At 38.6% G+C, this 17,023-nt stretch overlaps 1 protein-coding gene across 7 annotated transcripts in view; it reads right to left on the bottom strand.

The window, feature by feature from the left end:
• Wnk3 (WNK lysine deficient protein kinase 3) overlaps positions 1–17,023 on the bottom strand; it is a 129,067-nt gene that overhangs the window by 95,947 nt on the left and 16,097 nt on the right. For 6 of the 7 annotated variants that reach the window (XM_029473228.1, XM_021153288.2, XM_029473232.1 and 3 more), the window contains one exon: positions 6,099–6,750. In XM_029473228.1, the coding sequence (XP_029329088.1) occupies positions 6,099–6,632 (534 nt within the window). In that variant the 5' untranslated portion in view covers positions 6,633–6,750. The remainder of the gene's footprint in view (positions 1–6,098; positions 6,751–17,023) is intronic. The other variant, XM_029473231.1, reaches the window with a different exon arrangement.

Below are 17,023 nucleotides of genomic sequence, written 5' to 3'. Positions count from 1 at the left end.
AAAGAGAGGCCCATTGGACTTGCAAACTTTATATGTCCCAGTACAGGGGAACGCCAGGGCCAAAAAGTGGGAGTGGGTGGGTAGGGGAGTGGGGGGGGAGTGTATGGGGGACTTTTGGGATAGCATTGGAAATGTAAATGAGGAAAATACCTAATAAAAATATAAAAAAGAAGTGTTTTTGTTTTGATTTGTTTTAATCACAATAACAGAATCTTCATTTTAGTTACATTTATTTGTTTCTTCATACTTGTATATGTCACAGTGTATGCAGAAGTCATAGGGTTTAATATTCTAATGTTAAACCAGACATTTTTCATGTATATTTGTTGGAAATGTTGGTCTATAGGGTTTTTTAAATTTTTTTACATTTATCTACTTGTGTTTGAATGGGGGGGCTGGTGAATGCCACGATATTCATGTGGAGATCAGAGGACAACCCTCTGCAGTCTGGTCTTTCCTTCCGTCCCCTGGGTCCTGGGCATCAAAATCAGATCATCAGGCTTAGCAACACCTTTACCTTATGAGCCATCTCTCAAATATTAATAGTTTTCTTATAAAGTTTTTATCTGCTTTTGACATCACAAGTTGGACTCTGATTTGCTTTTTGCTTTGCTGGCTTGAGACAGTCAAAGCTCTGGAAAACTCAGTATAGGTTTATGCCTCTAGTCATCCTATATCACAGAAAAATCAGAGACTCAAATTCTCCATGAAGATACTTATTATCAACAGGAAATGATAAGTAGATCTCGTTCTTATATTTGGACTGTTATATTTTTCTACCCTAATTGATTTTGCTAAAATAGAAACAATATTGAAAAAAAGATGCTAACACTCATAACTATCTTATACGAGATTTTCATAAAAACAGCTTTATCATCCTAGAGCTTAAACGATTATTCTGTTTTAAAGAAATTGTTTTAAATTAAGTGATTTCCATACACATAACACTAGTTTTGCTCTTTTAAGAGTAGCTATGGAATTCTATCTAATATCTTCTCAGCACCTACGAATACAATCATGGCTTATTGATAAGTTTCCTGGTACAGAATTATTTTAGCTTCCTTTTTTTCTCCTACTCTTATGTTGCTGGAGGTATTAAACCTATAGCCTCATACATGCTTAGCTAGTATATTATCACTAAGCTAGCTATACTCCCCATCTTTTTTTTAATTCCTAAAACAACAAAAAACTATGTTTGATGTACTGGTGAATTGTATTTGTTAAACCTTTACTAAAGAATTTAACTATTGTAACTGCTGTATTCATATATAACATTTTTCTGTTTCTTATGCAACATAAGGATTTCATATTAAAATTATATATAGTTATAAAATTATTGTGATTATTGTTGGGTTTTTTTTAAGCAGTCCAAGTTGGCCTGAAACTCAAAATCCCCCTGCCTCTGCCTCCTAAGTGTTGGGATTATAGGTATGTACCACCTACCACCACATCTAGCTCAGGCTTCGTGAACTAGGATTTAACAGTTTAACACTGAAATTTCATGTCATTTAAATTTTACTATGATTTCTTGGCTAATATCAAGAGCACTGGATGCTTCTCCAGAGGATCCAAGTTCAATTCCCAGCACTCACAAGGAAACCCACCATCATCTGTAACTTCATTTCCAAAGGATCCAACACCCACCTCTGGCCTCCATGGGTGCCAAGCACACATGGTACACAGACATTCATATAGGCAAAACACCAATATGCACAAAATGAAAATAAATACATCTTTTTTTTTTTTTTGGTTTTTTGAGACAGGGTTTCTCTGTATAGCCCTGGCTGTCCTGGAACTCACTTTGTAGACCAGGCTGGCCTCGAACTCAGAAATCCGCCTGCCTCTGCCTCCCGAGTGCTGGGATTAAAGGCGTGCGCCACCACGCCCGGCTAAATACATCTTTTTAAAACAAACAAAAAGAAAAATAAGGTAGCCATTTGTTTCCCCTACTGTATCTAAGCCCACCAGTCACTAAGGTAAATAATTAAAAATATCAATGAGACACGTCAACCCCACACTATCCACTCCCACACTACTGCTGCTCCTCCAACACTTCAGTTTTATTAAACTGCTCTAGAGCTAAAAGTAATAAATTGTTATGTTTCCCTGGGGATGTGTTCCCTTTTAGCTACATAGTCTTCACTTAGTACTTTTTGTAGTGCCTTGTGCAAACTACTGAGCCCTTGGACAACAGCTTCTGAGAGTAAAACAAAAACACATTCTTATATTTCTGTGTTTTTAAAGAAACCAAAATTCCAGATTTGTTACTACAGTTACCCAATACCATGTAGTCATCTCTAAAAAAATATAAGCATATGTAAGCTGGGTGATAGTGGTGCACACCTTTAATCCTAGCACTTCGGAGGCAGAGGCAGGCCGATTTCTGTGAGTTTAAGGCCAGCCTGGTCTACAGAGCTAGTTCCAGGACAGCCAGGACTACACAAAGAAACCCTGTCTGAAAAAACAAGCAACAACAAACATACACACATATGAGGGCTAGAAAGATAGTTCAGAGATTATACACATTGCTTCCAGACGACTGGAGTTCAATTTCCAGCACCCACGTGACAGTTTACAACCATAAGTAACTCCAGTTGCAGAGAATCAAACAGGTGCCCTCTTCTGGACTGTGTACACCAGGCATGCACATTGCAGCTCACAACTATGTGTAACTCCAGTTCCAGGGGACCCAATGCCCTCACACAAACAGTCAGGAAAAATCCAGAAGCACATAAAATAAAAATAAACAAATAAATCGCTCTGCTGGTGACTAGCTCGGCAGTTAAGAACACTGGCTGCCCTGCCAGACACACTGAGTTCAATTCCCAGCAACCACATGGTAGCTCACAACCATCTCTAAAGCTATCTCTTATCCTCTTCTAGCATGCAGGTATACATGCAGACAGAGCACTTATAAATAAATAAATAAATAAATAAATAAATAAATAAATAAATTTTTAGAAACTTAATTGATATATTGGGGAAAGACTACACAAAGCTAAGAGGTGGTGCCAATTGATAAATACAGAAAGTAGAAAATATAAAGTTGGCATTTCAGGCAGGAGGATCAGAAGTTCAAGACCAGCTTGGGCCATCAAGTTCTAGGTAAGTCTTACAAACAAACAGAACATCATAATCACAGTGTAAATTACCTGTGTAAAGACACCAAAGAGTACCAAAACCTACCTGAGATGTATTTCACAGTGTCAAAGTATATACTCCAAAGATATTTATTAATCTAACAAGTAGGTAATAGGAACAATCTGACAGTAGTCAAGTGGTCAAAATTACCTACCTTATCTTTAACATATACCAACATCATGTATCGTTGCTATTGCAGACTTAAGTAGATGGGCATCACTTTTGTGGTAGTCTTGACAAATAATGCAGAGCTTAGCTAGCCAGCCATGGCAGTGTATGCTATAATAATAGTATTTACAAATCATAGTAGAAGGTTTTTAAAATGAGTTCTTGGTATTTGTAAGCTATATAGTAAGACCTCATCTCAGAAAGAGAGAGAGGAGAGGGAGAAACAGCTAATACCCTTTGAAAGTTCAAGGAAACACTGGGGGAAAACTGTTAAAGAAGGGGGAGTACACACAGTATAGAAACATGGATGTAATCAAATAACTGAAGAGGAGTATTTGCAGGCAAACTTATATATCCTGGTTACGGTCAGTATTTTAGTTTATAGGGTATCTTTGTAACCCTTTTGTAAGTAGAAAATCACCTGAAAATAAGTTCAAAAAGAAACCGAGGTAGTAAAGGAGTAACACCTCTGTTTCCTTCTGCTTCTAACCCTCTCATCTCCTTTAAACAAACCCATAGTTAAAACAGCCCTTTCATCTTTCTGCTAACTCCAATCTCCAAGGCTTGTTCATATACTAACTATACTCATTCTACTCTAGGCTTTATGAAATCTGTCTGTGTCTGCTTTTTTTCCCTTTTTGTATTGCTAGCATTTAGTATAGGTCTGGCACGTTGCAAGGAATGTTTGTTGACTAACCAAAAAAAAAAAATGACAACTGTAATAGGTCACATCCATTTCCTATTGCTACAGTAACAAATTAGCATAAACTTAGTGGATTAAAACACAGATGTATTATGTTCCAGAAATGGGAATCAGAAATCTACAGTGAGTCACATTAGACTAGAATTCAGACAGCAGCTGTTTCTTCTGGGGACCCTAGACAACTGTTTATTTCCATGCCTCTTCCAACTTTCTAGAGGGTATCTGTATCCTTTGGCTTGGTGACCCAATCCTACAACAGTATCACTCCAAACTCTGCTTTTATTCGTAGATCTTCCTCAAATGATTGCCAACCTGCTTTCCTCCTTATAAAGACTGATGATTAGATAAAACAAGTTAAATTCACTATTTCCATCTCTAACTTAGCTCATCAGCAAAGCTAGTTTTAACCAAGTAACGTTGAAGCCATGGCATCTTTGAGATGTCATTATTCAGCCTACTACACATATCAATTTCTTTCTCTTTCTTTTTGAAGTCAATTCCACAAATAACTAAAAATAACTCACAAAACTATCTAGGAATTAATGATATTTCCCAGACTAGACTTGTCCCTTTCTACCATCATCCTTTGTCATTTTGCAAAAGCATTTGTCTTTGGTTTAGATTTAATCAAGTTATATAATTTGTTAAGCAAAGAAACTAGCATATACTTGAGCAAACTTCATCATTCCTAGATTCAAGAGAATCGCTTTAGCCCTGGGTCTACACTTAATATCTATGGCTGGATCTGACGAAGACAAAAGGAAATAGAACTAAATAGCACTGGGATGGCTTTAATGGAATTAACCATATTCATTTTATTGGTGGCTTAAATAGAATCTAGAAACACTTCTAAAAAGGTAATAGAACTATTTTAGAATCAAAATTAAGTGTCCTACAGTGAATATTTTACAAAACTGCATTTTTAAGAAACAAGATCTAGCATCTAATTCAATATTTTTCTGCCTCAATCCCCTAAATGCTGGGGTTAATTAATGCTTAACCCTTAACCATGAATTTTCAGTTACTTCTTCTACTTCTACATTATCTTAAATATAATAATATAATAATCACTACTATAATAAAAATACACATACAATGCTCACTCAACATGTTAACCTGCTATAGTCTATTGTGCCTATTTTCTCTTGCTGGTGGTTTTGCTTTGTTTTGATTTTCAGTAGCATCTTTAGTTCACAGACTCTAGCTGGAGTTGCTAGATGTCTAGGTACAACTTCAAGGAGGTCCAGGTCTAGAGGTGTAGCTCTGCTGGCAGAGAAGTTCAGCCCCTGAAAATCAAGTAGACTGGGCATGGTGGTACATGCCTGCAATCTCAGCACTTGGGAAGTGGAGGCAGGAAGCTCAGAAGTTGAAGATCATTCTCAGCTACATAGTGAAGTTGGGGCTAACCTGAAATATATCAGACCTTGTCTCAAATAAAATATAATAATCTTCCTATACCAAACTCTTAAGATTAAATTTTAGTCTACCCAAATGGCAAACAATATAACTTTATAATGAGTGGAATATAAACTTAATATGAGTGGGGTATTTTATAGACAGCATTAGAATTTAAACAACAACCTATCTGTAATGGCTATCTTTAGTCAATCCTAATTTTGTGATTTGGGGTTTTTTTTGTTATTGTTATTGGGATTTTTTTGTTCTTGTTTTGAGGAAGTGTCTCATGTAGCCCAGGTTACATATAGTCAAGAAGGACCTTGAACTTTGGATCTTCCTGTTGTCACCTCCCAAGTACTAGAATTACAGACATGTACCACTATCCTCAGTATATGTAGTGCTAAGATTGAACCCAAAGCTTTGCTCATGCATGCTAGGGCAAGTACTGTACCAAACTGAGCCAGATTCCAAATCCCAATCTTAATTTTAAGCATCCCATATGAATGCTGATACTTTTTTCATGAGTTGGATAAGGTCTCCTTATATTTGACCTGTATCTAGCTGAAACTAGAAGAGCATAATTTCTCAGTGATGGTAGAAGGGTTCTTTACGTCTTCATCCAGGATCATTCTGGCAGTCCCAGTAGCTAAATCTGGAATTCATAACGCCAAGAAAATTATATACGCACCTGTAGTTCACACCAAGCAACTTCAACCCATGTCTCAGTGTCCAATCCTTTATATACCGTTTTAAATGCTCCTCTTCCCAGCTCTATATCGAATTTCAGGAACCTGCCACTAGGGGAAGTTGCAACAGCCTTCATTTCTGCTTCTTCTTCCATTTCCTTTTCAGTTTTCTCCTTGAAGCAATCTTTTGAGGATTCTGAGGTTGCCTTTGAACATTGCTCATATTTAACTTCTTGCCCACCTCTCAGCACATTTGTAGGAACTTTATCTACTCTTGAAATATTTGTTGCAGCTTTTCTTTCATCTCTGCGGGAAGATTCGGCAACTTTGTCATCTTCTGTCATCTCAACACTCTTTCGGAAAAACCTCTTTCTTTCGATGTTTTCCCCGGAAGCAGACAAGGTACTGTATTTTTCCTTTATTCTCGCTTCTACAGTCAGAGGGGCAACAGCCCGGGCAGCCCTGTTTTCAAAGGAAACTCCATCAGGCTTCTCAGAATCTTCTGTGCTAGCTGGCTCCCCAGAATCAGTGGCCATTGTAACTAAGGTTGGCACTAAATTTTTTCTTGTTTCACGCTTCAGTCTACTTACATCTCAGGTATGAGAATTATCAGAGTGTACTTCCTTTTATATGGTCATATATTCCCATAGCAATCTGAAGGATGAAAAAGAGATAGTTTTAAAATCATACAACAGAAATCATTAAGGAAAAAACAAGTCACCTGATTTAAACTTTCTTAATTAAAAAGTTTATTCTTGTTGCTGTACAACTTAGCAACTAAGATATCAGGGACTAAGTATGCGTTATCATTTTTAATATAGCTACACTGACTAGTAAACCACTTTGCATACAGCTCTTTTTTATTGGCTATTTTCTTTATTTACATTTCAAATGTTTATCCCCTTTCCTGGTTTCCCTTCTGCAAACCCCCTATTCCATCCTCCCTCCCACTGCTTCTATGAGGGTGCTCCCCCACCCACCCACCTATTCCCATTTCACTGTCCTGGCATTCCCCTACACTGGAGCATCGAGCCTAAACAGAAGAATGGACACAGAAAATGTGGTACATTTATACAATAGAGTACTACTCAGCTATTAAAAACAATGAATTTCTGAAATTCTTAGACAAATAGATGGATCTGGAAGATATCATCCTGAGTGAGGTAACCCAATCACAAAACACACATGATATGCACTCACTGATAAATGGATATTAGCCCAGAAGCTCAGAATACCCAAGATTCAATTCGCAAAACACTTGAAACTCAAGAAGAAGGAAGACCAAAGTGTGGATACTTCGAAGGGGGGAACAAAATACCCATAGAAGAAGTTACAGAGACAAAGTGTGAACCAGAGACTGAAGAAATGACCATCCAGAGACTGCCACACCTGAGGATCCATCCCATAAACAACCACCAAAACGCATACCATTGTGGATGCCAACAAGAGCTTGCTGACAGGAGCCTGATATAGCTGTCTCCGAGAGGCTCTGCCAGTGCCTGGCAAATACAGAAGTGGGTGCTCACAGTCATCCATTGGATGACAGGGTCCCCAATGAAGTAGCTAGAGAAAGTACCCAAGGAGCTGAAGGGGTTTGCAGCCCCATAGGAGGAACAACAATATAAACTAACCAGTACCCCCAGAGAGCCCTGGGACTAAACCACCAATCAAAGAAAACACATGGTGGGACTCATGGCTCTAGCTGCATATGTAGCAGAGGACGGCCTAGTTGGCCATCAATGAGAGGAGAGACCCTTGATCCTGTGAAGGCTCCATGCCCCAGTATAGGGGAATGCCAGGGCCAGGAAGCAGGAGTGGGTGGGTTGGGGAGCAGGGGAGAGTAGGAGGGGATAGGATGTTTTCAGAGGGAAAACTAGGAAAAGGGATAACATTTGAAATGTAAATAAAGAAAATATATAATTAAAAATAAAAATAAGCCTGGCGTGGTGGCATACACCTTTAATCCCAGCACTCCGGAGGCAGAGGCAGGCGGATTTCTGAGTTCGAGGCCAGCCTGGTCTACAAAATGAGTTCCAGGACAGCCAGAGCTATACAGAGAAACCCTGTCTCGAAAAATCAAAATAAATAAATAAATATAAAAATAAATAAAATAAAATAAAGTAAAATAAAAATTGCTGGGCAGTGGTGGTGCACGCCTTTAATCCCAGCACTTGGGAGGCAGAGGTAGGCAGATTTCTGAGTTCGAGGCCAGCCTGGTCTACAAAATGAGTTCCAGGACAGCCAGAGCTATACAGAGAAACCCTGTCTCGAAAAATCAAAATAAATAAATAAATATAAAAATAAATAAAATAAAATAAAGTAAAATAAAAATTGCTGGGCAGTGGTGGCACACACATTTTAATCCTAGCTCTCAGGAGACAGAAGCAAGCAGATCTCTGTGAGTTTGAGGCCATCCTGTTCTACAGAAAGAGTTTGAGGACAGTCAAGGCTACACACATACACACACACAAACAAACAAACAAAACCCTGTCTTAAAAAACAAAACAAACAAAAATAATATAGTAAAATAGAAAAAGAAAAGAAAATGCTGGCCCTTATATAATGTGGGTTGGAATGTAAACTTGGCAATGTTCTACATATTATGTTGTCAGAATCCTTCACTAACTTTTGTAAATAGTTAATATTTTTTGACTTTGATAATGTGGGGTATGTGTGTGTGTCTGTGTGTGCATGTGCATGCACATGTTCTATGCCTGTGAATACACATGTGTTCCTGTGAACCTTGAGTTAACATGTAAAGACCAGAGGTCAATGCCACTGCTAATTTATTGGGTTGAGAATGTAGTTCAGAAGGTTCAATGCTGTTCTAGCATGACAAAGCCCTGTGTAAAATCCATGGCATTATATAAACCAGGCTTGGAAGCACACATCTATAATCTTAGCACTCTGAAGGTGGAGATAGGGGAAACAAGGTTAAAGGTCATCTTAGGCTACACAGTGAGTTTGAGGCCAGCCTGGGCTACATGAGACCCTGTCTCAAAAAATAAAAACTACATTATTCAGGCAGTATTTCCAGTATAATAAAACAAACCTAAATAAAAACAAAACAGTAAAATACTGCCATAAGGGAAGATACACAAAAAATGAAATGAAAATAGTCTGAAAATAAACCCATGTGTTGATGGTCAAATAATTTTAAGAAAACGTAACAAGGAGAGAATAGTCTTTCCAACAACTGATGCTAGGATAATTGAATATTCATATGCAAAAGATGAAGTTGGGGCATCTCAAAAACAAAATTACAGGAGGACTACATTCATGATTTACTATGGTGCAGGAGGTTATTGCTATCTCCAAACTTTATGGAAGTATAAATCCAACATTTACTGATGAATAATTAAGAGTCCAATTGGAAGATTCAGAAATTGACCAGCAAGAGTGTGCTATTAAAGACATCTATGTTTAATACTAGAGCTAAGAATGAAACTAAGAGGGCTGGAGAGATGGCTCAGGGGTTAAGAGCACTGACTGCTCTTCCAGAGGTCCTACATTCAATTGCCAGCAACCACATGGTAGCTCACAACCATCTGTAATAGGATCTGATGCCCCCTTCTGGTGTGTCTGAAGACAGCTACAGTGTACTCATCATATATATCTTTTAAAAAAAAGAATGAAACTAAGAGTTCATAAAGTGGTCTATTTGGTTACATTGCCAGATCAATATTAGTTAATAAGATTGCTATTTCCTACAAGTGAAAATAGGTAGAGTTTTTTTTTTCTTTTTTATATTTATTTACTTATTCTGTGCATGTGCACACTTGCGGTGGCCCACTATGGGGCTTACATGGAGCTCAGAGACAACTTTCAAGAGTTCTCTTCTTTATACCATGTGGGCAGAAAGATCAGACTCAGATTTGGTAGTAAGCACCTTTACCCAGGAAGCCATCTCAGTGGCCTGACACCTTTTCCCCTTAACTACTTATTTTGAAATAATTTTAACCTGGGGAAATAACTTGCAAGAATATATAAAGAATATAGTACAACCTTTACCCACATTCCCCAAATGCTAACATTTTAAGTGAGGTATTTTTAAAGTAAGAATAATGATACTTATTCACTTCACCTAACCAAAGGTCATTTATACAGAAACCTCAAGGCCAGAATTCTAGAAGACAGACTTCTAAACAGCCAGAAATAGGTAAAGTTATATGATTCTTAACAAAAACCTCACATTGGTTTTGGAGTGTAGCATTTCTTTTAAAAACTGAAATTCTATCCGGACAGTGGTGGTGCACACCTTTAACCCCAGCACTCAGACAGAGACCAGTCTGGTCTACAGAGCTAATTCTAGGACAGCCAGAGCTATAGAAACCCCGTCTCAAAGGGGAAAAAATGTGGTAGAGCCAGCACTCCGAGGTGAAGGCAGCAGGAATCAAAAGTTCAAGCCACCTTCAGCTACATGAGACTCTATAAAAACAAGCAAATAAAAAGAGAGAGCCCTCAAATTTTGCTGGGCATGGTGGCACATGCCGACATGCCCATGTACAGAAAGATGCTGCTAAATAACCCTGAATGCAAGGTCAGCCTGGGATACAGAGAGGACCCTGTTTTTTTCAACCATTCTAAATGAAATCTCTGGTCCATTTCTTGTAATCCTAGCTACCCAGAGGCTGAAGCAAAAGGATCAAAACTGTAAGACCAGCCAGGACAATATAGCAAGACCCTGTCCTAAAATAAAGTTGAAAAGGGCCAGGTTGTAATTCTGAAATAGGGCAATGGCCTAGCATGTGAGAGGCCCTGAATTCGATCCTCAGCACAGCCCTGGGAAATCATTTTAATACTCTAAAGACATTTGACTTTTTAAATTATATGAGTATTTTGCCTGGTGCCAGTAGAGGTCAGAAGATATCATCAGATACCCTGTAAGCAAAGTTGTATATGGTTGTGAGTACTACGTGGGTGCTAGGAACTAAATCCAGGTCCTCTGCAAGAGCAACAAGTGCTCTTACCACTAAGCCAGCTCTCTAGCCCCAAAACTCTGAAATCATGATTTTTTAAAAATTATTTAATGTGTATAATTGTTTTGTCTCCATGTACAAAATGTGCATGCTTTGTGCCAGAGGCCAGAAGAAGCATCAGATCCTCTGGAACTGCAGTTACAGATGATGATAAGTTGCCATGTAGCTGAACCAGGTCCTCTGCAAAAGCAGCCAGGTCTCAACCATTTGGGCATCTCTCTAACCCACCAAACCCTAAAATCTTATCCATGCTCTAATATATTGTTAAAAGCCCAATTTGCTGATATCAAATAATAGAGGCAAAGGGATATTTTACAAGGAAACAATTATAAGGCTATACACACATATATTTAACCATCACATGCCCCCAAAATACATGATATAAAACCTAACAAACTAAAGAGAGGACCAGATACTTCGATAACAATATTTGGACCACAGTATCAAACAACCTTACCTAGCTGACATCTGTAAAACATACTCTTTAAGGAGAGCAAAAATGAATTTGTTTCAAGCACAGATAGGCATCTCTCAACTACATCACATGCTATGCAATAAAACAGGCATCAATCAAATGTTCTCTTCTACAACAAAACAATTCAACTAGGGGATGTAGTCAGTTGGTAGTGTGCTTAGCTAGCATGAAGGAAGCCCTGAGTCTGAGCCCCAGTACCACATTAACTGGGCAGGAGGATGCAGGCCTACAATCTCAAGACTTGAGACATGGAGACAAGATAAGGTATTCAACGTAATTTCTCTATATAGAGGGTTGAAAACTAACAGCCTGGGCTATATGAGCAGAGAGAAGAAGAAAAGAAGAAAGGCAGGCCTGCTAAGGAAAATAATTAAATTAGAAATTAGTAACAGAATAACAATGGAAACAGATCAATGAGAAAAATTAATGAAAGGCTAAAAGTAAGCCTTAACACTTCTTGTCAGGTGATTTTTCAACAAAGAAACTATTTAATGAGTAAACTGTATTTTCAGCTAAAGGTACTGGGTAACTCAAATCAATATGTGTAACAGTAAAAGTGGATCCCCATCCCATATCACACACAGAAATTACTTCAGAGTAGACCACAGACTTAAGAACTAAAACTATAAAGCTCTTAGAAGAAAACACCAGAATAAATCTTGGTTATCCTGGGCCAGGCAAACTTTCCCAGCTGTAACAACCAAACATAGTGTCAACTGAAGAAAAAACTGACAGGAGGCTCCACCAGGCCAACCATGAGTTGACAATCTGCCAAAACTAAATAAAGACCAGTCTGAGTTACACAGTAGGAATGTATCTTGAAAAAGAAACCAGGGGACTAGAGAGATGGCTCACTGGTTAAAAGCACTGGCTACTATTCCAGAGGACACAGGCTCAACTCCCAGCATCCACTTGGCAGCTTACTGGAGTCTGAAACCCGAAGTCCTGGGAATCCAGTTCCCTCTTTGGCCTCCTCAGACACCAGGCAAGTACATGGTACAGACAGATATGCAGATAAAATATCCGTGCACAGGATATTTAAAAGCTATAGAGCATGTCTACAAGTCAGTAAGGGGGGGGAAGAAACTATCTCATAAAATGTTACACTTTTGTACCTCAAAGAATATCACTAAAGAAGTGAGGACAACCCATAAAGTAGAAGGAAATATATGCAAATAAGATGCAACAGATCTCTGTGAGTTTAAGACCAGCCTGGTCTACATAGAGAGCTCTAGGCCAGCCAGAGCTACTTGGTGAGACCCTGTTTTAACAAACAAATAAAACAAGCAGACAAATAATACATGAAAAGGCAAACCGATTTTTAAAATACACAGCTTAACATGTTCAAGACCCTGCGGCCAGTCATCAGCACTCTACACCCTCAAAATGGGTAAAGGATTTGACTATTTCTAAAGAACATGCAGCAAAGTCTCTCTTCTCTGTAGTTTTACTTTCATAGTTTCAGTCACATTCAGGAATAAAGCCAGACATGGTAGGAAACACCTAAATCCCAGTCATTGGAAGGCTAAGGCAGGAGGACTGCAAATTTAGCATAGGCTATGGGATGATGCTTCAGAAAAAAACCCACATACAAACAAGGTGGGGTGGGGCATGGGTGAGATGGGTGAGCGGTAAAGGTACTTGCCACCAAACCTAACAATCTGAGTTCAATCCCCAGGATCCACATGGTAGAAGGAGAGAACTGAGTCCCAAAGTTGTCCTCTGGCCTCCATAGTATGTGCTAGTGCACAAACATGTAAATAATGTAATAAAAGTTAAAAGAAAAAATTCAAGGAAGAAGCAAAATACTCCATTTGTATAAATTTATTATAGCATTGTCATATTTTTCTACTGCTGTGATAAAGTACCACAACCAAGACAACTTATGTGGAATGGGTTTCTTTGGGTTCCAAAGATAAGAATCTGTTATGGTGGGGCAATGTAGCAGGAGGCAGCAGACTTTGAGACATATATATATATATATATATATATATATATATATTGGCCTAAAGCAAACCCAAGCCCAGCAGGGCAAATTCCAAATCCTGTAAGTCTATGTCAAAGGGTTTAGATGACCCTACCTTCTAGCTTTACTAACTGCAGCACACCTCCCCCACCTCTCTCAGGCATCTCAGATGCCCTGCATGCATCATGCAACTCTTCGTAGCAGATATCTCAGGTTCTGGCATCTCCAACATCCTAGGGTCTCCAAGGCAATCCCAGACTTCACACTCACAGCTTCACATAATGGCCTCTCTGTTCAGGGACACCCCTGCCACATGTCTGGTCTCAGTGGCTTTCCAAACTCTGCTTTCTACAAGAGCAGCAAGTACTCTTAACTGATAAGCCTCTCCAACTACTTTTTTGTTTTAGCCTCATGCACATCCTTAGGACACCGAAAAGAAAGACTACAGAAGATTCCACAACCCCTTTACTCCTGCATCCTTCATGTACCAGAAGCCAGAAGTCACTTGGGGTGAACTCTGGTGCCCTTCAATCATATTCCTAGCTGCTTTGACTTGTTCCTTTTCAAGAACAGAAAATTCCTTAGGCCTTTTCTTCATACAAGGTAGAAGCTTAGCTCCACTCCCTTTTCCCCAATGGAGATCAGGCCTTGCCTTAATCACCCTAGCTCTTCCAGCACAAGCCTTGGCTGTGGTGTTCTCTTCAAAGTGTACATTTTGTGTTTATTTCTACCCCAATTGCTCTCTTTCACTATAGGCCTCCATAAGAGTGATTACTTATAACCACAACGGGTTAACTTGAAATGTCTTCCCTCAAAGAAATTAGTCCACTATGGTTTTGAATATTTGTTGATTTTTACTTTATGTGTATGAAGTTTTGTCTGCATATATGTATGCATACTACATATGCACCTAGAGACTACAAAGACCAGAAGAGGGTTGTGGATCCCCTTTAACTGGAGTTATAGAAAGCTATAAGCTGCCATGTGGATGCTGGGAACTGAACCCAGCTCTCTGCAAGAGATACAAGAATGATCTCTATCCCAGTTCCTATTATTTTTCCCCTTTGAAACTTTTTGAGCTGGGCTTCTGAGGTCAGCACAGTTCTCAGCACTACTGGCTTCCAAGGTCCTACTAGGATTGAGCATTAAGCTCTGCTTATAGCATTCAACCAATTTTCTAGTCCAAAGGTCCAAAGTCTTCCACATTTCTCAAAAACAAACAAAAAAAAATTACATGGTCAGGTCTATCACAGCAATAGTGCAATCCCTGGCACCAACTCTGCCTTTGTTTCTTTTATTGCTATTATAAAAGATCACAAGCAAGGCAACTTTAAAAAAGAAAGCATTTATTTTGGGCTTACTGTTCCAGAGGAATAAGATTCCATCAAGGCGAGGCAGCATGGCAGCAAGTAGCAGGCATGTTGGCTGGAGCAGCAGCTGAGGGCTTACATCTCAAACAGGAAGCATAGAGAACAAACTCGAAATAGTGCAAGGCTCCTGAACCCTCCAAGCCCGCCCCTAATGGCATACTTCCTCCAGCAAGGCCTCCTAATTGTCCCCAAATAGTCACCAACTGGTCCAAGTATTCAAATGTCTAAGACTTATAAGGGATGTCTCATTTGAACCACCATAAGCATATTTTTATAGTAATAACTATATGAAGATATGAAGGTGTTAATCTATAATATCAGTGCCTGAGAAGCTGAGATAGAAAGACTGTTAAGTTATGGGTACTCTGGGCTACGTAGACCCTATCTCAAAACAAACATATGAACAAACAAAAAAGTAGTGGTAATATTTCACCCTCATAAAACTGTCACAGAATTCAAATCACAACTTAGGTCTTCAATACTTCAGGCATTTTTTCTTACAAATAAAAGTTTAGTGAGTTTTGTGGCATTCTTTACTTCCAATTTTACATAGACTCTGGCTGGGGATCAAACTCAGGCCACCAGACTTGTATAGCAAGCACCTCTTTCCATTGATCCATCTTACCAGCAGCAGTCAGCTTTAAATATAATGGTACAGTTGAAATAAAGCATTTTGTTATAATTGTTCTAATTATTGGTCTACCTTACCACTTAAACTTTATCCTATGTACATGTACATAGGAATAGGAAAACTTACACTTTTATAGGATTCAGTACTATGGTTTTAGCCATGTACTAGGAACTTAGGTCCTGGGCAGATAAGAGAGTATTGCCCAATAAACACAATATTACTCATTTGGGAAATACAAATCAAACTAAAATGAAATACTATTTCATACCTAAGAGAATGGCTACAATAAGAAAATACTGTAACTGGCATTAACAAAGATGTGGAAAAAACAGATCCCTCATTCATTGCTGGTAGAAATGTAAAATGGTGTAGCTAAACATGGAACATTATATGGTTGTTCTCCAAAAAGTTAAACAGAATTACCCCATGACACCAAAATTTGTCTTTAAAACTGCGGAAGCCCTGGGTTTGATATACAGTACATATAAAACCAGACATGGTAGGTAGACCAACAAAATGGCTTGTTTGACAAACCTGAATTAAATCCCTAGGACTTACATAAAGGAAGTAGAATCAACTCCTGCGACTCTTCTGACGTCTGCATGAGTGCTATGGCCCAAGTACACATGTGCACAATAAATAAATACATAAATAAAAACAATAAATACATACATAAATATATAAATGTTTACTACTTTAAAAAGACTGAGCTGGAGAGATCGCTCAGTGGTTAAAAGAACTGGCTGCTTTTCCAGAGGACCAATGCTCCCTTCTGGCCTCTATTGGTACCAGATACACAAGTGTCACACAGACATACATGCTGGTAAAAACACTCATACACATAAAATAGTTTTAAATTTTTAACCTGGTTAAGGCAGGAAGGTCTCAAATTCAAAGCCAACCTGGGATACATAAAATATCTAGTCTCAAAAAACAAACGCAGATCTGGCTCAGCATACAGGCCTGTAATAGCAGTCACTTGGTAGGCTCAAGAATGAAGAGCACAAATCCAAAGGCTACCAGAGTGGGTTCAAGTCCACTCAGAAACTTAACAAAATCCTATCTCAAAACAAAATAAGGAGAGACAGAGAAATGGCTCAGTAATAGGATGTGAGAGGAAAGGAAGGCGAAAAGAGGAGGGAAGGTTGTTGGCTCACATATTTAGAGCTTAGTGTAGTGATACATACCTGTAATCCCAACACTTGGTAGGCAGAAGCAGAAAGATCAGACTTTCAAGGCCAGCCTAGGATTCATGTCTCAAAACAAACAAACAAACAAGAAATCTTAACAATTTTTTTTTACTAAACTCAAAACCACTGTAATATCAAATATGTTTTTAAAAACTATACTGCCCTCTCACTCCCATCTTTGTGGGGTTTTCTTTCTATTTCTGGTTTTTTTTTTTTTTTTTTTTTTTCCGAGACAGGGATTCTCTGTATCCTGGCTGTCCTGGAACTCACTTTGTAGACCAGGCTGGCCTCGAACTCAGAAATCCGCCTGCCTCTG

Source organism: Mus caroli, chromosome X (assembly GCF_900094665.2).
Source record: "Mus caroli chromosome X, CAROLI_EIJ_v1.1, whole genome shotgun sequence".
Classification (NCBI taxonomy): Eukaryota; Metazoa; Chordata; class Mammalia; order Rodentia; family Muridae; genus Mus; species Mus caroli.
This window is presented reverse-complemented; position numbering and strand designations above follow the sequence as displayed.